Below are 21,312 nucleotides of genomic sequence, written 5' to 3'. Positions count from 1 at the left end.
TGGTTTATCTGATCCTGATTTAACCTTGGTACCTGGTATTTGTCCAGAAATTTGTCAGATTCATCCGGATATTCCAGTTTTGTTGAATATAGGCTTTTGTAGTAGGATCTGATGATTTTTTGCATTTCCTCAGATACTGTTGTTATATCTCCCTTTTCATTTCTGATTTTGTTAATTTGCATGCACTCTGTGCCCTCTGGTTAGTCTGGGTAAGGGTTTATCAATCTTGTTGATTTTCTCAAAGAATGAGCTCCTGGTTTTGTTGATTCTTTGTATAGTTCATTTTGTTTCTACTTGGTTGAGTTCAGCCTTGAGTTTGATTATTTCTGCAGTCTACCCATTCATCCGTGTATTTGCCTCTTCTTGTTCTAGAGCTTTAGGTGTGCTGGCAAGCTGCTAATGTATGCTCTCTCTAGGTTCTCTTTGGAGGCACTCAGAGCTACAGGTTTCCTTCTTAGCACTGCTTTCCTTGTGTCCCTTAACTTGTATGTTGCACCTTCATTTTCATTAAATTCTAAAAGTCTTTAATTTCTTTCTTTACTTCTTCCTTGAGCAAGTTATCATTGATTAGAACATTGTTCAACTTCCATGTGTATGTGGGCTTTTTGTTGTTGTTGATTGTTGTGGTTGTTTGTTGTTGTTGTTGTTGTTGAAGACCAGCCTTCATCTGTGCTGATCTGATAGGATACATGGGATTATTCCAATTGTCTTGTATCTGTTGAAGCCTGTTTTGTGACTGATGATATGGTCAGTTTTGGAGAATGTACCATGACGTGCTGAGAAGAAGATATATTCTTTTGTTTTAGAATGAAATGTTCTATAGATATCTGTTAAATCCATTTGGTTCATAACTTCTGTTAGTTTCTTTATGTCTCTGTTTTGTTTCTGATTCCATGATCTGTCCATTGATGTGAGTGGGATGTTGAAATGTCCCACTATTATTGAGGTACGATGTGTGCTTCGAGCTTTAGTAAGGTTTCTTTTATGAATGTAGGTGCCCTTGTATTTGGAGCATAGATATTTAGTGTTGAGAGTTCATTTTGGTGGATTTTTCCTTTGATGAATATAAAGTGTTCTTCCTTATCTTTTTTGATAACTTTTGGTTGAAAGTCAATTTTATTCGTTATTAGAATGGCTACTCCAGCTTGTTTCTTGGGACCATTTGCTTGGAAAACTGTTTTACAGCCTTTTACTCTGAGGTAGTGCCTGTCTTTGTCTCTGAGGTGTGTTTCCTGCATGCAGCAAAATGCTGGGTCTTCTTCATGTATCCAGTCTGTTAGTCTTTGTCTTTTTATTGGGGACTTGAATCCATTGATCTCAAAAGATATTAAGAAATAGTGATTGTTGTTTCCTGTTATTTTGTTGTTAGCGGTGGAATTACATTTGTGTTGCTCTCCTTTTGGGTTCCTTGCAAGGAGATTACTTTCTTGCTTTTTTTTTTTTTTTTTTTTTGTAGTTTCTTTGTGTTGGAGTTTTCCATCTATAATCCTTTGTAATGTGGATTTGTGGAAAACTATTGTGTAAATTTGGTTTTGTCATGGAATATCTTAGTTTCGCCATCTATGTTAACTGAGAGGTTTGCTGGATATAGTAACCTGGGCTGGCATTCGTGTTCTCTTAGTGTCTGTGTGATGTCTGTCCAGGATCTTCTGGCTTTCATAGTCTCTGGTAAAAGTCTGGTGTAATTCTAATAGATCTGCCTTTATATGTCACTTGACTTTTTCTCTTACTGCTTTTAATATACTTTCTTTATTTTGTGTATTTGGTGTTTTGACTATTATGTGACAGGAGGAATTTCTTTTCTGGTCCAATCTATTTGGAGTTCTGTAGGCTTCTTATATGTTTATGGACAAATCTTTCTTTAGGTTAGGATAGTTTTCTTCTATAATTTTGTTGAAGATATTTACTGGCTCTTTAAGTTGGGAGTCTTCACTCTCTTCTATGCCTATTATCCTTAGGTTTGATCTTCTCATTGTGTCCTGGATTTCCTGGATGTTTTGGGTTAGGAGCTTTTTGCTTTTTGTGTTTTCTTTGACTGTTGTGTCAATGTTTTCTATGGTATCCTCTGCCCCTGAGATTCTCTTTTATATCTCTTGTATTGTGTTGGTGATGCTTGTATCTATGACTCCTGATCTCTTCCTTAGGTTTCCTATCTCCAGGGTTGTTTCCCTTTGTGCTCTCTTTATTGTTTCTATTTCCATTTTTAAATCCTGGACAGTTTTGTTCAATTCCTTCACCTGTTTGGTTGTGTTTTCCTGCATTCTTTCAGGAATTTTCGTGTTTCCTCTTTAAGGGCTTCTACTTGTTTACTTATGTTGTACTGCATTTCTTTAAGAGAGTTATTTATGTCCTTCTTAAAGTCCTCCACCATTATCATAAAATGTAATTTCAAATCTAAATCTTGCTTTCCCGGTGTGTTTGGATATCCAGTATTTTCTTTGGTGGGAGAACTGGGCCCTGGCCAAGTTGTCTTAGTTTCCTGTGTTTACCTCTTGCCATCGGGTTGTCTCTGGTGTTAGCTTGTCTTGCCTTAGCCCTCCTGTAGGCCTGTGTGAGCACTCCTGTTTTCTTTCAGCCATTTCTGGGAACATGTGCTCTGCACTCAGATGTGTAGGCACTCCTGGTGACTGTCGTTCAGCTCTTGGCACAGGCAGGAATTAGATGGTCCCTGCCCCTGCCTGCTCTTAGGTCCTTGCACCCAGGGAGAACAGCTGGCACTGCTGGCACTAGGCAATTCCCTCTTGGGTTGGGAATGTGGGCAGAGTGTAGTCTCTTCTGATTTCTCAGGAGTGTTTGCACTTCAGAGGGTCCAGCTCTCTCCCCCAGGATTTGGGTGCAGGGAGCTGTTTGACCTGTTCAGATCAGTTCAATTCTGGGCACAGACCAGAACCGCAGGTAGTAGCAACTGACTGTTCCTTTATTCCTGTGTCCAGAGGCACTATGGACTTTCCTCTTGGACAAGGGATGTGGGCAGATGTGGCAGTCTGTCCTGCAGTCTCAGGATGGTCTGCACTTCTAGGTGTTCAGCTCTCTTCCTCACGGGATTTGTTGCCTTGCTGTTTTATGTTTCTTTTTTCTATACTGGAATTTACACATCTGTTATATTAGATATCTCTTCCAGTTCTATTTGGAAAGTTTCTTAGTGAAGTAACCACTCTTGAGGGTTCAACTTTATGCATCACCCAAAGAGAATAAAACAAACTTTTATGATAGCAACTATACCATGGTTGCATGTAATATGTAGAAGTGTTAAGCAGAAATATACTTAAAATAAATCAAGGCCCACTATTATACCATTAATTACCAACTAATGTCAACTAATGAAGAGTTAAGCAAATGTTAAAATAAAAAATGAAGGAAAAGATATTAGGGGGTGAAAATATAGTGATGAAAGAAGTTTAAATGAATGAAATAAAAGCAAATGAGAGGCATGGAGAAGAACTGATGGGGGAAGAAATAGAACGATGGGGAAGAGAAAAAAGCAAGATATTAGGAAAAAGTAAAACTAAGAAAAGAAACACTGTTAAAAGATAAAGTCAAAATATCACTAAATATGCAGTAGAAAAAGAGAGGAAAATTTGAAAAGCCAAAAAGAATTTTAAAAAAAGAATGTCCAATAAATGTACAAAAGAAAATAAAATAAAAACATAAATTTAAAGTACGATAATGTATAAAATTATGAAAGAATAAACTTTTGAAATAAAAAAAAAGTCAAACTACTATGATAAGGTATGTAAAAAGGAGGGACATATAAGGCACAGACACAAAAGAGGTGTTGATGCAGCCTTGTTCTGGGTCCTAGAAAACTGAAGCCTGTCACATACACAGAGAAGGGATACCAGCTGAACATGCATACTCTTGCCTTCTTGAAGCTTGATGTTTCTGCTTAGCTGCAGTGGACACATATCTACCACCCATCAGCATTCATTTTACCTTTTTTTTTTCTTTTTGGATCTCAAGTCCCTGCTGAAGACATCTTGCTCTGTAGGCCATAAGCTGAGTAGTTTCCTTCAGTCTTCTGATTATTCCCTGGGTGGCTAATGTGCTAGCTGGTGTCTCTTAAGTGTGTTGGGAATGTCAGAAGCCACCATGTCACTGTGATTTGTATAAGCAAACCTTTCTAACCTACTAATCATTAATCACAGTCTCCCTTATGAAGGGGATTCAGGGACATGGCTATCTGTGTATGTCAAATCTTGTGCTGGAATTTTTAGAGTTTTTTAAGCAGTGAACTCCATGAAACATCCATGGTTCCAGAGTTTCTACCTGCTGACCTCAGACTCCAGAGCTGTTCTCAGTTAATGAAGTCTGTTCACAGGCACTGAGGTCAGGTTGTCCTTTCTATGTATGCTTCAGTCCTTAGGCCAAGCCTCCAGAGGCTTTTTAGTGTTTGACCTGGCATCTGACCTTCTCTCGTTCCACAACTGTCTCCCAGAGATTTCTTTTTATCCCATGGATGTGACATACTGAATACCTCCCTGGATCACGGTTGTTTCTGTTCACTGTTATAAGTTATCAGTTATAAGCACTAGTCTCCTCTGGTCCTGTTAAATGCTGTCCTCTGGACATAAAATCTCTGTTACACAGAGACTCTCAGTAGCTCTGGTTATGCACAAGACCTGCATAAGATAAGGGCACTAAAATTTCCAGCATGGAGCTGGCCTCACCCCTCATTGATGAGCTATTGGTAGTTGATGATTGCTACGGAAAGAAGCAACACTTTTATTTGAGGTGTTGCCCCTGGCAGGATGCCTGTTCACCAGTGCATAATCCCACGTGCATATGGACTCAATGGTTTCATCTATATACATATACACATACACATATATATGCATACATATGTATATAACAATTAATTAAAAAAAAGAAGCCATGGATTTGAAAGAGAACAAGGAAGTATGCATGGAAGAGAAGTTTGGAGGGAGGAGAAAGGGAAAATGATGCAATTTACTCTCAAAAAAGGGAAATAATTTCAAAAGAAATAAAAAGAGGACTTTAAGCTAGAAGGAAAGCTAGAGAAGAAGGAAGTGTGGGGAACCTATACTTAGGATGCATTGTATACATTTATGAAATTCTCAAAGAATAAAAATAGTTTAACAACAACACAAGGATGGCTGTCAGCCACAGTCTTCTGATGAACTCCCCTCCAGTGCTGACTTATTCCACCAGAAAAGGCATTGTGTCCACCAGAGCCACATCTGGACTTGAGGCTTGTCCTGTGGTAAGAATATCTTCTCACCAGACTGAGTAGATCGCCTTTTAGCTGAGGCTTTTCTTCTCCTCTCCCTGATACTTTTCCTTCACAAGCCACACTGATGGTTTCTAGTCCTCGTATCTGGAATTCAGTGGGCAGAGTCTTCTTCCACTTTGAACCGTGAAGTCCATGTTGGACTTCTGGTAACCTGAACAAAACAGTTATGCTGGATTCATTACTTTTACTTTCTTAGCCTGTTCTTGCACCTTGCAACAAATGAATTAACACAACCCATGAGTGTTGTGTTTCCTGTGTCCAGTCTTAGCAAGGGTTAGATGACTAATGGAGCTTATGTCTGGATGAAGTGGGTCTTTGTCTTACATAAAATGTCAGCAGCAAAAGTTTGCAATGACTCCTGCCTGAAAACCTGTCACTACCCTATTCTTAAGACAGGAGGCCCAAGAAAGCAAGGGATCATAATCTGGATTCTCAAATCACTGCCTCTAGATGCCTGTGAACCCTCAATAGGATGGGTGTGGCTGCTGCCTTCTTCTGTTTCTCACTCCATGAAAGTCCATCATGGATTCACAGTGGCCACAAGAAGACTCTTATCATAGCCTACATAGCATTCACAAGAAAACAGGATATTAGGATATTTCTGTTAGGCTGCAGGGCTTATCGTCATGGGCTTAACCCTATTTGTAAAATCAAATATTGACCCACAACTCAGGACCAGCTTAGGCAGAGGTAGGAAATGGACATCCATTCACCGCCCGCTTCTGTTTCTTAATTCTGGAGAAAGAAATAAACATGACCACAGACCATAAATATGCCTGGTAGATACCGGGTAAGCAACGCCAGATTAAATGTCACTTGGAATTGAAACAGTGCTCGTGTGGGCTGGAGCGGGTGTATCCGGTTGCTGGAGCGGGTGTATCCGGTTGCTTTTGCTGATTTTGTTTTGGCTCCTTATGTCCTTCGTTGACCTCCTGTGCTCCATGGCTCTGTTTGCTTTGTCTGACTCCATTCTCAAAAACAAGCTGAACAAGACAAAAACAGCTTTGCCTTATAATATTGTTTCTTTCTTTCTGTGAGTTGGTGTCCTAGTCTCATCTCCGTTGCTGTGATAAAACATGACAAAAACGGGGTTGGGGATTTAGCTCAGTGGTAGGACGCTTGCCTAGCAAGCACAAGGCCCTGAGTTCAGTCCTTAGCTCCGGGAAAGAAAAACAAAAACAAACAAACAAACAAAAAAACAAAAGACAACAAAACATGACAAAAACAATGTAGAGGATGAAAGCTCTATTCAGCTTATATATATTTCTAGGTTACAGCCCATTATTGCAGGAAAATCAATGTGGCAGCACATTAGACATCTGATTATGTCACGTCCACAGTCGAGAGCTGAGAGAAGTGAATTAACTGCTTAATACTTAGGTAGTTTCTCATATTCATGGACTTCAGAAAATGGTACCACCCACCTTCCAGCTGTTTCTTCACACATTAGTTAAGGCAATCAAGACAATCCCCCACAGATTTCCCTCACAGATTTTCCACCAAATAAACCCAATCTAGACAATTTCTCATTGATACTGTCATCGCAAGTGATCCTATATTGTTCTAAACTGACAATTAACCTAACCATAAGAGTCAGGGTCTCACTAGGTAGCCCATTTTGCCCTTGGACTCATGATTTTCCGCCTCAGTCTCCCCAGTGCTTGGATTACAGACATGTGTCACCACATCAGGTTCACTGTGGTTTTAAAGTCCATGCAATGTCAGTGGTCATAAGTGTGAATGTCACTTAGGAATGCTTTACTCTGGGACCCTCTGCACTGTCATTCTGTTACTAAGAGAAGGCTTCTTCCCACTCTTCATAATGCATATGTCTCTCACCTATCTTCACATTTTATACTATCTAACCTTCTTTTAGATTTCCCCTCACTTACTTCTTTACCTAATAAAACCTGGTCCCAGTAATCATCATCAAAACTAACCTTACAATGGGCAGCGGAGAATAGCTAAATGTAAGTGTAGTTATCAATCCTTGGTTTGATGAGCACTTTTCTGCAACAGATATAAACTTGACTTGATATTCTATTTGAATTTTGAGATCCCACCATTACTTTGTTGTCTTTACATCTTAATTGTGTGGGATGAAGATATGGTAGCTATGCACAATCATTATGAAAATGTAGTGTACACAAGAAATATCTTTGCATAGAGAGAAATGGGATTTTGTTATCTTCTTGTGCTTGGAATTGAATTCAGGGCATTGAATATATTAGGCAAGTTTAAAAAAAATCAATGCTTCCTGATGTATTCAGGGAACTTATTCTCTCTTCCTATTTCCTCCAGAAAAAGCCACAATCAAAGAATACCCTTTCACAAATTTCAAGATGAAAACTACCTGTGTGTCAACTAGAAATACCTACCAATCCAAAAAGCCTACCCTTACTTTGTGCTCTGTCCCAGGAGTTCTCAAGAGACAACAGCTTTTCCCTACCACTAGCAGAAGATGTTTGACATGTCAGAAGATAATGGGAGAGAGTATGAGGAGTTGGTGCTAATTACATATGAGTTAAACAGCTAATGTTAAACACCCTTCAGTTCATAGGACTTTACATGTCAATAATGCTAAGGTTCAGGAACATGTTGTATTTGTTTTTAAAGCATCTAGTTCTAATTTTATTTTAATTGAACATTTATGAATTTTTAATGATAATTTAATTACATTATTTTCTCATCTCTTCCTTCAATTCTTCCTATATCCCTTCCTTCCACCCATTTTATTGGCCCACATTACCCCCTCTAGTATATACATATATACACACACACACACACACACACACATACATATATATATATTCTCCCTCTCAGCAATCATTTGTTGCTTGTGGTTCTTTGTGTAGAGTTGAAGCTGCACATGACTTCCCCCTTCCACATTAACGTGTCATTGGTGCTATCCTTGTCAGTCTTGCTTAAGTATATTGTTGATACAACATGAGTGTGACTTCCATGACACAGGACACAATCTCGTGACAAATTTTCTCATCCTCTAGATCTTAAGATCTTTCCACTCCATCTTCTGAAATGTTCCCTAAGCATTAAGTGAAGGGGCTGTCTTGTAGATGTAGATACTGGGGCTGGCTACCCCATGATCACTAAAGCTACCTTTTGACCAGTGTGAGTTTTTGTAGCTGCTTCATCTGTTGCAAAGTGAAACTTACTTGTAGATATAAGGATAAGTATTTGAAATGTTGTTAGAAATTATGCTGTCCCAGTAAAGTGGTGATAGTAGCGTCTCTTCTCAGATTCACAGTCTCATGAGCCATGGGAGTTGGTTAGATTTTCTGGTATCAGGCAGGCATGATTCCTTTCCTGTTGCATAAACATTAAGTCTAGTTAAAGAGCCTTGGTTACTGCCAAGGTGAGTCTCATTTTGCATATTTGGGATGTCTTGAGATGTGGTCATTGTTATAGTTCACAGGTGTCACAACTGAGTAGAACTATTGATTGCTTTTTCTTCCTTTGACAGTTTGCATAGCACTTTCTATCAAAGCTAGTTCTCAAGAAAGATTCCTTGGTTAGATCCAAGTAGAACCTTCCTAATCTGGTGTCCAAAAGTCCAAACAACCCAATTAAAAAGACAAAAATAAAAACAAACAAATAAAAACAAAACAGGCTATGAATCTTAAGAGAATTTTCAATAGGGACTTACTTGTAACCTCTGGAAGGCAACCAAGGGCAACATCAAGCTTATATTATTTTGAGAGTTTCTTGGACGCCAACAGTTTAAAAGGGAGTTTCCCGGGCGAGTGAAGGCTTTTTTTTTATTAGATTGTCTTTGGCTTTGGGGCAGATTATTGTTAGCCTGAATGGCATAACTTGTGTGTGTGTGTGTGTGTGTGTGTGTGTGTGTGTGTGTGTGTATCATGAATGAATTCAGTAATTCATCAGTAATGAATGAAACTGCTAGAAGGAAGCACAGGCAGTGCCCTAGAAGTTATAGGTTTAGGAAAAGAATTTCTGAATAGGACTGCATTTGCCCAGGAATTAAAGCCAACAACTGACAAGTAGTACTTCATAAGACCAAAAATCTTCTGTTCACCTAAACAAACAGGAAATACACAGAGTGGGAAAGGATCTTTGCCAGATATACATCTGACAGAGGATTAGTAGGCAGAATATATGAACTATAGCAAAAGAGGCCAGAAAAGATCCTGGATGTATCAGGCATCTAACATTATTATACAGGGAATTTAACATTATTATAGAGGGAAACTTCTAGAGCTCAGCTGACACAAATCCACTGATATTAGCTTTAGAAGGAAGTAGGTGGTACATGGATGGATGTGGTTATCACTATAACTTTGAATGTCTAGGCTTAGTGATGTTATAGTAGTCCTCCTGCCCAGCTAAGTGACTACTCCAAGTGGCTCTGAATCCGTAAAATTTGTCAGGACAAATTTGACAGTTATTCCAGAGAATATTGGACTGTTTACAAATTCTAAAGACAGTGTGCATGGTTTTGAGACTTCTTTACCAGCTTTCGTGCATCTGCCTTGGTCCTTCGGCCACTTCATTGGCCAGTGGATATAAAGTACCCAGTTCTATGATGGCATTCTCAAATACCATCTGATCCCTTTTCCGAGCATGGAGTCTGTAAAACATTTTGTGATGCAGAAGTCAAAAGTCAAGCAGAGATTACTGACTATGGCTGTTGCCAACATTTGATTCCAGTTTTCATCACTGTCATAGACAAAGACTAACTTGAAACCTATAAACACCTGTTGGTCTACTGTCTAAAATGCCTTTCCAAATTAACATTAGCTTCATTTCATTTCTTTGACAAATTACCCTGCATCCCCTTCAGTAACTCCTGACTTGACTCCTTAATCAAATTTCTAAACTGTATAATTTTTTTCAATGTGAGAAATACTTTCCTTAATGAATTGGTTGGAAAAATCGAAGAGTACACATGGAGTAACCCATAGCTCCAGCCACATATGTAGCAGAGGATGGCCCTGTTGGTCATCAATAGGTGGCCCTTGGTCCTGTGAAGGCTCAATACCCCCGTGTAGAGGAATGCCAGGGCAGGGAGGCAGGAGTGAGTAGGTGGATGGGGTAGCACCCTCATAGGAGCAGGAGGAGGGGAGATGGTATAGGGTGTTTCCAGAGGAGAAACCAGGAAAAGGGATAACATTTGAAATGTAAGTAAATAAAATATTCAATTAAAAAAAAAACAAAGCAAACACAAACAGAAAAGAAAATACAAAAACAAAAGCACAAAACACACACACATGCACATAAAACACAAAATCAGACACCATAATAAATAAAAGCATTATGAGACAAAAAAAAAAAAAGAATTGGTTGGAAAAAAGAATTGGTTGGAATCTATATTGTGAAATAATTAAAATCTAATTCTGCAAAGTTTTGTTGCAGAGATTGAAGAGAGGAATGGGAAGGAGGAGCCCTGCTATTTCCAGCTCTTGGTATAAAACAGTCATCGCATCATTAATGTAATTAGAGTCAGTTACCTGACCAGTCCTGTGCATGGTCTCCCTAGATGGAAACTGTCTTAGACAGGGTTTTATTACTATGAACAGACACCATGATAAAGTCAACTCCTATAATGACAACATATAATTGGGGCTGGCTTACAGAACCAGAGATTCAGTCCATTCTCATCAAAGTGGGAACATGGTGCCTTCAGGCAGGCCTGGTGCAGGAGGAACTGAGAATTCTACAACTTCACCTGAAGGCTGCTAGCAGAATACTGGCTTCCAAGAGCTACAACTAGGGTATTAAAGCTCATGCCCACAGTGACACACCTACTCTAACAAGGTCACACCTTCAAATAGTGCCATTCCCTGTGCTAAGCACATACAAACTATCACAGAGACCAACTTAAAAATACTGAAAATGAGTAACTAATATAGCCAGTCAGGTCAAATAATACATTATATTTCAGACATATTTAGGTTTGCATATTTATAGTCCATTGTAGTAAAACCAAAATATTTTTCAATTTAATTATAATTCAACAAATCTTGATAGATAGCTCCTGTGATTTAGTTATCTTTCTTTTAGTTATCTTATCTTTTTGTGATTAAAACCATGACCAAAAACAACTTATAGGAGAGTTTATTTTGGCTGAGAGATCACATCTCAACCATGTAAGAAAAACAAAAACAAAAACAAAAACAAAAACACAGAGAGTGAGGCCCTAAAACCTCAAAACCCATCCCCAGTGATGTTTTTTTTTTTCCTTCTGAAACATCTCCAAACAGCATCTGCAACTGGGAACCTATGGGGCTATAGAAAATTTATCATTCAAACCCACAACATTCAACTCCTGATGCCCATAAGCTTCATGTCCGCATGCAAGATGCACTTAGTTCAGCTTCAAGCATTCCCGAAGTCTTTAACAGTCTCAATATTGTCAAAAGTCTAAAGTCTCTTCTGAGACTAAAGCCAATCTCTGAATCATGTCTCCTATAAAATAAATTTTTAAAAATGAATTATTGAAAGTATGAGACTTGCATTCACCATCAATTCCAATGAGATTCCAAAAGGCCATAACTGGGAAACAGGTGTTGAACTTCTTCTTGACAAAGCTGAGCACCTAGGAAGCATCTCTACCAGTGTGTTCTCAGTTAGTCCTTAAACAAAGAAAGGAAGAAACTCAGCTCCAAAGCACCCAAGATCCAGTGTCTTGTTAGTCCATGTGTTCTGCAAATGTTTACATATTTCTCTGAAGAAACAATATGTTAAAATTGAATAAGTGAATCAATGTGAAGGCTGCAAGACATGCTAAACTTCTGGTCAAGAGAATGGAAGAATCCAGAGAAAAATTCTAGGAATAGATTACAAGAGACATAAAGTGTTGTAGGTTGATGTCTATATGCAGGTGAGGGCTGGCACAAGTTAGGTGAGGCCATGACTGGACAGTAAAAAAATAAGGTGGGACAAAGTTTTTGTAAGGCGAGAGAGAAGGAGAAGGTAGGAGATTCGAGATGGAGACAGAGAAGGATGACCCAGATCCAGGTGGTCTTGAATTGCCAAGGTAGTTGGAATGGATTTCTGTAGGCAAATTTATCTTATCTAGGTGGGTGGTTTATATCCTTATGTATTGGTTGTAAGTTTATTGGGTGGATGTATTGTAGATTGAGAATTTAACATAGAAATCTGAGTGTTAGGTTGCAGTTTGTTGAGTCTTGATTTTAATGGGTTACTGGGAGTTTATACCATAACTATTTGGGGGCAGATGTTGGGAATATAAACAGAGCAGTGGCAGAAAGTTAGGAGAGTGTAGCCACTGCTGGGACAAGGGGGGTGGATGCTGGAAATGTGAACAGAGGCCATAGTAAGAGAGCCACGAGATAGGCGGTCTCTCTATAGAACTGGTGTGGCAGCGACCTACCTGGATCAGAGTACTGCCGAGATAAATTAGTGCTAGTTCCAATTGCCCGCTGGAGCCTGAACTAGAGAGAGAGAGAGAGAGAGAGAGAGAGAGAGAGAGAGAGAGAGAGAGAGAGAGAGAGAGAGAGATCGTGCCAGGGTACATACAGGAACCATTCTGCCCTTTTTTATTTTTTACCACAACAAACTGTCTTGTTTCTACATCTAAGGCTGAGTTCAGCCAAAAATGAGAGTCTTTAAGAGAAACAAAAAATTATCAGAATTTTAAAAAAGAATTACAACTTCTGGTTTCTGGCTGTGCCCGGTCCCACATTTCTCTGCACCCAAATCCTGTGTGTGAGAGAGCTGAACTCTCAGAAGTGCAGACAATCCTGAGAGCTCAGGGGAGACTGCCACTTCTGCTCACATTCCCGGCACAAGAGGAACCTGCCTAGTGCCCTCTGGATACAGCAATATAGGAGTAGTTAGTGGTAGGAACGTTCAGGTTTCTGCTTGCACCCAGGACTGAACTAAACTGGTCCCACAGCTCCCTGCACCCAAATCCAATTTGGGAGAGAGCTGGTCTTTCAGAAGTGTGGGCAATCCTGAGAGGTCAGCAGAGATAACTACTTCTGCCCACATTCCTGACCCAAAAGAAACCCGCCTAGTGCCCTCTGTGAGCGTCTACACACCTGAGAGCAGAGGTAAAACCAATTCTTCTGCTCCAAGCAACCTGACTGGAGGCTTCAGGACACTCAAACCCAAGAGCAGATCCCTGTTCCCAGATCTGGGTGAAATAAAACAGGTCTACAGGAGTGCTGACACGCAGGCTTACAAGAGGGTCAAGCCACTGTCAGAGACAGCAAGACAAGCTAACACCAGAGACAACCCAATGGCAAGAGGCAAGCACAGGAACCTAAGCAACGGAAACCAAGACTACTTGGCATCATCAGAGCCCAGTTCTCCCACCAAAGCAAATACTGGATATCCAAACACACCAGAAAAGCAAGATTTAGACTTAAAAATCACATCTCATGATGATGATAGAGGATGATTAAGATGGACATAAATAACTCTCTTAAAGAAATACAGGACAACAGAAGTAAACAAGTAGAAGCCCTTAAGGAAGAAACACAAAAATCCCTTAAAGAATCACAGGAAAATACAACCAAACAGGTGAAGGAATTGAACAAAACCATCCAGGATTTAAAAATGGAAATAGAAACAATAAAGAAAGCACGAAGGGAGACAACCCTGGAGATAGAAAACCCAGGAAAATGATCAGGAGTCATAGATGCAAGCATCTCCAACAGAATACAAGAGATAGAAGAGAGAATCTCAGGGGCAGAAGATACCATAGAAAACATGAACACAATAGTCAAATAAGATGTAAAATGCAAAAAGCTCCTAACCCAAAAATACCAGGAAATCCAGGACACAATGAGGAGATCAAACCTGAGGATAATACAAGAGAGTGAAGACTCGAAACTTAAAGTGCCAGTAAATATCTTCAACAAAATTATAGAAGAAAACTTCCCTAACCTAAAGAAAGAGATGCCCATAAACATACAAGAAGCTTACAGAACTCCAAATAGATTGGAGCAAAAAAGAAATTCCTCCTGTCACATAATAGTCAAAACACCAAATGCACAAAACAAAGAAAGAATATTAAAAGCAGAAAGGGAAAAGGTCAAGTAACATATAAAGGCAGACCTATCAGAATTATACCAGACTTCTCACCAGAGACTATGAAAGCTAGAAGCTCCTGGGCAGATGTCATAGAGACCCTAAGAGAACACAAATGCCAGCCCAGGCTACTATACCCAGTAAAACTCTCAATTACAATAGATGGAGAAACCAAGGTATTCCATGACAAAACCAAATTTACACAATATCTTTCTACAAATTCTGCCCTACAAAGGATAATAGATGGAAAAGTCCAACTCAAGGAGGGAAATTACCGGGGGCAGGGGGAGGGGGACACCCTTACAGAAGAAAGGGAAGGGGATGGGATAGGAGGCTTATGGCCAGGAAACCAGGAAAGATAATAACATTTAAAATGTAAATAAAAAATATCCGATAAAAAAATTTTAAAAGAAGTTGATGCAAAAATGCTTACCACAGACACCCACACACAAACACTGAGTTTAATAACAAATACAATTATCACTTAACAGAACTAATTCACAGTAATATTCTACAAAATCATAATTTAAATTATGTGGCTTCTTCAAGTCTAAGCTACAATGTCTTCTGTACCTCTCCCTGAGCAATTTAGAAACAAAGTAGCAAACACCTTTCCCCATCCTACTCCATATCTCCTGCAGTAGGCACTCAGCCTCCCTTGGAAAGAAAGAAACAAAGAAACAAAGAAATATTCATAACTACCTGTGGCCAGTTAAGGCCACACAGATCTGGGTCGTCCTTCTCTGCCTCCATCTTGGTTCTTCTCCCCTTTCTCCTCTCTCTTCCCTTCCAAAACTCTGTCCCCGCCCACTTTCTCATCGCCCAATGATAGGCCCTGTCCCATCCAGTGCCAGCCCTCTCCTGCATAAAGACAATAGTCCACAGTTCCCCACTGTCTTTAAATATTAGCTGTGACCTATATTCAAGCCTCCACCGCCCAGAAAGGGCCTTTAGGTAACATTAAAAATTATCTGAACAAGCAGAGACGCATTGGTCAGAGAGATGGTTTTCTCTTATTTTGGTCCAGGTTCCCTTTGGGTCTAAGTCAGGCTTTGTAGTTCAGGTTCCTGCATTTTCCTTCCTCGATGATTTCCTCTTCTTAGATTAAATAACAGCAGTCTGATCGTGGAGCATAGAAGGTTTCATTTAGTACATACCAATCACATGACCATTGTTTGTGGTAAAGAAAATGGAAGCCTCCTTTCATCAATGGGCAAATTCATTTTCAGCTGAAACTCATTGAGTTGGGCAAGAGGATACTCAGCAGTACAGCTATGTTCTAGGATATGTAAGGACCTTGATCCAACCACCCACACCATGAATAAAGCTGCATTTAAAATATTTGTACAAATTAACTCAAACTTCTTTACTTAATGTTTGTTGCAGGTTTAGGTTCAGCGGCCGTATCCTGGGCCTAGCTCTGATCCATCAGTACCTCTTGGATGCTTTCTTCACCAGACCCTTCTATAAGGGACTCCTGAAGCTGTAAGTGACTGCAGGATGGTTCCATGTGGCCTATCTGCAGGATGACAGAGCTGCCCTTCTTCATGTCTCTGGCCTTCTTTTGCCAATTTTGTTCCAACCATTCCTACTAAATTTCCATCATTTCCTGTTCTGTGTGTGTGTGTGTGTGTGTGTGTGTGTGTGTGTGTATCTTCCATACATTTTAGTGCAATAAAAAGGCATTTGTGAGTATAAGAAATGACCTCTATTAGCAAAACCATATAATGAACATTAATTCATTTAAGTAAAAATCATAACATTGTGAACATTGTATTGAGCAGTTGAGTAGAATTGTCTTGATTTTTAGATTATCTATGAGTCAGTAATTATTTCATGTTTATTATTGAAATTTTAGCAGTTTCTTTTTAAAAGGAACCTATTAAATAAATTAAGCTATTCAATTACTGTGTCATCAATACATTCAAAAGTATGGAGTAATTGTGAAATCTATGATGCTTTATTGAGAAGCCACACAATTGTGTTTGGAACGGGGTCTGGAAACTATTTGTTTACTCAGTTTTTCTTGCTGCCTTTGAATTCTCCCAGGCCATGCGATCTGAGTGACCTGGAATACTTGGATGAGGAATTCCACCAGAGTTTACAGTGGATGAAGGACAACAACATCACAGATATTCTTGACCTCACTTTCACTGTTAACGAAGAAGTTTTTGGACAGGTTTGTGTGGTCTGGACTTGGAAAAGACATTTTGTTGTTCACTATGGTAAATGCATAGAATAAAATTTGACAATCTTAGAAAATGTGAAATGTACATTTTAATATTGTTAAAAGCATTCACATTGTTTGGCATCCAATCTCTAGAACTTTTCTTCTTTCAAAAACTGAAATTCTACCAATTAAACAACACCCTTTAACTCCTCTAAACCCCTAACTATTGAGAAATGCCATACAATTTCTATTTTTATGATTTTGACTCTAGATCTTTCAAATAACTATCTGTTTCTTTCATCCTTGTGGTTATTGTCAATAACATTGCTATCAATGAGAGTGGACTGGATGGGCCCTACTGCCAATTCTTGGATTACATATGCATTACATATATCCTATCTTGGGTATAGGATGGCTGAATCATATGCTAATGGAATTTTATTTTTAAATTAGATACCAAAAATCTCACTGGTTCAAATCAAGGTCCTCTGTGAGAGCAGCCAGTGCTCTTACTGCTGAGCCATCTCTCCAGCCCTAGGACTTCTTTTTTAATAGCCCTGCCAGGGCATCTTCCTATGTCTATCACTGTCACATGGTTCTACCCCATGCGGGAGTTTTGAAAATCAAATGTAATCATGGATCAGAAAACATTTACAGTATACCATAAGATATAAATTACTTCTGTATCTTCAAAACTACATAATAGTTCCTTCATTACATACACTTAGTCCTCCAGTGTGCGTAGATCTTGATACTACTTAACATGAAAGTTTCCCATGTGTTTTCTATAAGAATTCATTAATGTAGTATTAAATTTGTTGGTCAAACAGGTATGAGACTCTCCATATCTGTTAATGATATCTAAATTGATATAGATTTTCTGAGATATATTTCCAGGGAAAAAGAAAAGAAAATATATAGCATATAATGTATTTGTATGTATGTATGTATGCTTAGAAAAACACATGAAATATATTTTTATATTCTCTATTACACAAAAAGATAGCACGTGAGTTTGTCTTTAGAAGCATGAGTTCCTTTGTGAGTGGAGATTCTCTGTGCTCTGCATCCTAGCCACATTCACAGCCAGCTTAGAAGAACAGATCTTTCTACCCACGTCTACTGTACTTGTCCTTAGGTATACAATAAGAACTTGCCACATAGCAGGGCAATCTGTTGCCCTAATTGAGATATAGAGGCATCAAGTATCAGACTACAGTGTTGGGACATTTGGCTCCTTCTACCTTAGGAAACAACCTAGGTTATTTCTCATTTGTTTCCATTATACCCCTTGAGTTAAAGAAATATGTTTCTAGGGCTGGAGAGGTGGCTCAGAGCTTAAGAGCACTGGCTGCTCTTCCAGAGGTCCTTGGTTCAATTCCCAGCAACCATGTGGTGGCTCACAACCATCTGTAATGAGGTCTAGTGCCCACTTCTGGTGTCCAGGCATACATGCAAGCAGAACATTGTATACATAGTAAATAAATAGACCTTGTTTTTTAAAAAAAAGAAATGTTTCTTTTCTGTACAAAAATAAATAAACTGCAGCTCTTCTCTGTTGCTTAAGAATTTTCTTCAAGCAACAGAAACTTTCCTTAGTAACTCCCCGGAAGGAAAAACTGCCTTTTTTGTGCTACCGTCAACCTAAATAAAAATGTCTCCTGAATGATAAGCGTCATGATCCTCCTGTTTATTCGCAAGGTAACAGAAAGAGAGTTGAAGTCTGGAGGTGCCAACACGCAAGTGACTGAGAAGAACAAGAAGGAGTACATCGAGAGGATGGTGAAGTGGCGTGTAGAGCGTGGTGTGGTGCAGCAGACCGAGGCATTGGTCAGGGGTTTCTATGAGGTAAGAACCTGAGTGGCCCAGGAAAGCAGGCCATTGCCCTGTGCTTTGCAGTGGAGGCTGCATTCTCCTGGAGGCTGGAGGGGGAGCAGGGATTCAATAGTTCACAGCAGAGAGAAAGAAGCAGGAGAAGCCAGGTTTATAATCTCACACCCAGAGGGCCTGGAACATCTAGCTGGACTGGCCAGATGAAGGGCCAGACTTCTCCATGAATGAATACCAGTCCACTCGGAAGTTAAAATATTCTCAATAAACTGTCATTGATTTGGCCCTGTTGTGCCGGTGAGGAAGCATACAGTGTTTCTTGTGTAGCTTGGTGGATATGACATTTCCTCTAGTCCACTGTAACAAAAAAAAGCAAGCAGAGGCACTGGAGGGTGGTAGCCACTCCTCCTGGGTGTAAGTTTTGTCACAGATCTCTGTCTTGTCATCATGTTGAGCAGTAAATTGAGAAGGCAGGACAGCTGCTAGACTTCCCATGCCCCCAAAATGATGCCTCTATACTTCAATCTAGAAATTTTCTTTAGAAGTTTATTTTTTAATTTACTGCCCACCACTAGTTGGTCCAAAGCAGGCAGCACTGGAGACATTCAGTTGACCTGGGATGGCACATCTGGAGATGTAAATCCATAGCACGGAGCTCTAACCAACTGGTCCTTCCCCATCCTTAGGAGAACGAGGAAATGGGGGAGGAGGGAGTAAAGGAAGGGGACTGCAAGAAACAAATAATAATGTCATGCGAAGGGCATGCAATGTAATTTGGAAACTTAAGTGTGACTTCAGAAAATCAAGTCAGAATTGCTTATGAAATTGCTCTCAGAAAAGATCTGAAATGGTAAGACATGGGATTTTCCTTCTGTCCCCAGTCCACTAAAGATTGTATTCTAAAATGGCTCAAACTACCATTGTGGCTTCTGTAGTTAAAAAAAAAAAAAAAAAAAGAAAGAAAGAAAGAAAGAAAAGAAAGAAAAGAAAAGAAAAGAAAAGAAAAGAAAAGAAAAGAAAAGCAAACACCAAGCCTCTTGTAAGCATCAGGAATTGATTTATCATAATCTTAGAGGCTGGGGAGTCCAAGATCAAGACAGTGGCAGACTCAGTGTCTGATAAGGACCAACAGCTTCACAGGTGCCAGCTCCTTGCCTAAACTCAGGATTCTGTGCTTCTCTCAGGGAACTAGCCCATGCTGGATGATCTAATTACCTCTTTTATATTCTTTTACAAACAATTTTTATTGATTATTTGGGAATCTCACATCTTGAACCCCAATCACATTCACTTCCCAATCCTTCCAGGTTCCTCCCCCACCTCTAATTTCTTCCTCCTCCTCCTCCCCCTCCCCCCCTCCTCCTCCTCCTCCACTGCTGCTGCTGCTTCTGCTGCTGCTCCTCCTCCTCCTCCTCCTTCTCCTCCTCCTCCTTGCCCCTCCCCTCCTCCCTCCTCCTCCTCCATTGCTGCTGCTGCTGCTTCTGCTGCTGCTGCTCCTCCTCCTCCTCCTCCTCTTTTTTCTTGAGATTCACTGTATTTTGTAACACTTTATTAAGAAGGAATCTATGTCAGCACTGCTATATAAACACTTCTTAAATTATTTTATTTATATACATTCCAAATGTTGCTCCAACTCCCAGTGCCCACTGCCAGAGTTCTTTACCCCATCCTTCTTCCCTGAGGCATCAAGTCTCCCATGGCTTCCTTTGAGACGCTCTACTAGCAGCTGACTGAGAGATGCAGATACTTACAGCCAACTATTGGACTGAAGTTGGAGACCCCTTTAGAAGAGTTAGGGGAAGGATTAAAGGAACTGAAAGGGGATAGCAACCCCATAGGAAGACCAACATGGTCAGTTAACATGGACGCTTGGGAGCTCCCAGAGATTAAGCCACCAACCAAAGGCTAATCCGAGGCCCCAGGTACATAGGTAGCAGAAGACTGCCTTGTCTGGCCTCAGTGGGAGAGGATGCACCAAACTGCACCTTTTAAAAATTATTTTGAGATTATAGTACAGTTACATATTTAAGGCTCCAGGGCTGAGGATAAAGATAACATGTAAATGGAATGGAAGACATAAGTTTTCATACTCTGCTATGATTTTAAATTTTAAAATGACCACATATTGAAATAGATGGATTATGTTACTTTCCTAATCTAATAGGCAACAGTAGTAATCATGAACCTGTGTGTGTGCGTGTGTGTGTGCGTGTGTGTGTGCGTGTGTGCGTGTGCGTGTGTGCGCGTGTGTGTGCGCGTGTGTGTGCGCGTGTGCGTGCGTGTGTGCGTGTGCGTGTGTGTGCGTGCGTGTGTGTGCGTGCGTGCGTGCGTGTGTGTGCATGTGTGTGCATGTGTGTGCGTGCGTGCATGCGTGTGTGCGTGTGTGCGTGTGTGCGCGTGTGTGTGCGTGTGTCGTGTGTATGCGTGTGTGCGTGTGTATGCGTGCGTGTGCATGTGTGCGTCGCGTGTGTGCGTGTGTGCGTGTGTGTGCGTGTGTGTGTGTGTGTGTGTGTGTGTGCGTGTGTGTGTGTGTGCGTGCGTGCGTGTGTGTGCGTGCGTGTGTGTGTGTGTGTGTGTGTGTGTGTGTGTGTGTGTGTGTGTGTGTGTGTGTGTGTGTGTGTGTGTGTGTGTGTGCGTGCGTGTGTGTGCGTGCGTGTGCGTGCGTGCATGCATGCGTGCGTGCGTGTGTGCGTGCTGCCTCTGTCTTTCAGGTTGTAGACTCAAGGCTTGTCTCAGTGTTTGACGCGAGGGAGCTGGAGCTGGTAATCGCGGGAACTGCTGAAATCGACCTGAATGACTGGAGGAATAACACTGAGTACCGGGGAGGTGAGCTAGCAGTGCTTTTAATAAAATAGGTCTTTAAGAAAAACTGTTGAAATAAAGTTGGCATGATATAACGTGGGCCATTCTTTTTTTATTGGATATTTATTAATTCACATTTTAAATGTTATCCCCTTTCCTAGTTTCCCCTCCACAAACCCACTATCCTGCTTCTATGAGAGTGCTCCCTCACCCACCCATCCAC

The 21,312-nt window shown here is 40.2% G+C and overlaps 1 protein-coding gene across 3 annotated transcripts in view; it reads left to right on the top strand.

Annotated features, from left to right (window-relative positions):
- The window catches only part of Hecw1 (HECT, C2 and WW domain containing E3 ubiquitin protein ligase 1), a 367,055-nt gene that overhangs the window by 330,442 nt on the left and 15,301 nt on the right, over positions 1-21,312 (top strand). For all 3 annotated transcript variants that reach the window (XM_032884399.1, XM_032884397.1, XM_032884396.1), the window contains 4 exons: positions 15,674-15,772; positions 16,337-16,466; positions 18,159-18,305; positions 20,999-21,113. In XM_032884399.1, coding sequence (XP_032740290.1) covers positions 15,674-15,772; positions 16,337-16,466; positions 18,159-18,305; positions 20,999-21,113 — 491 coding nt within the window. The remainder of the gene's footprint in view (positions 1-15,673; positions 15,773-16,336; positions 16,467-18,158; positions 18,306-20,998; positions 21,114-21,312) is intronic.

The sequence above is a fragment of the Rattus rattus genome, chromosome 14 (assembly GCF_011064425.1).
Source record: "Rattus rattus isolate New Zealand chromosome 14, Rrattus_CSIRO_v1, whole genome shotgun sequence".
Taxonomy (NCBI): Eukaryota; Metazoa; Chordata; class Mammalia; order Rodentia; family Muridae; genus Rattus; species Rattus rattus.
The sequence above is the reverse complement of the archived record's forward strand: the minus strand, read 5'-3'. Positions and strand labels throughout refer to the sequence as shown.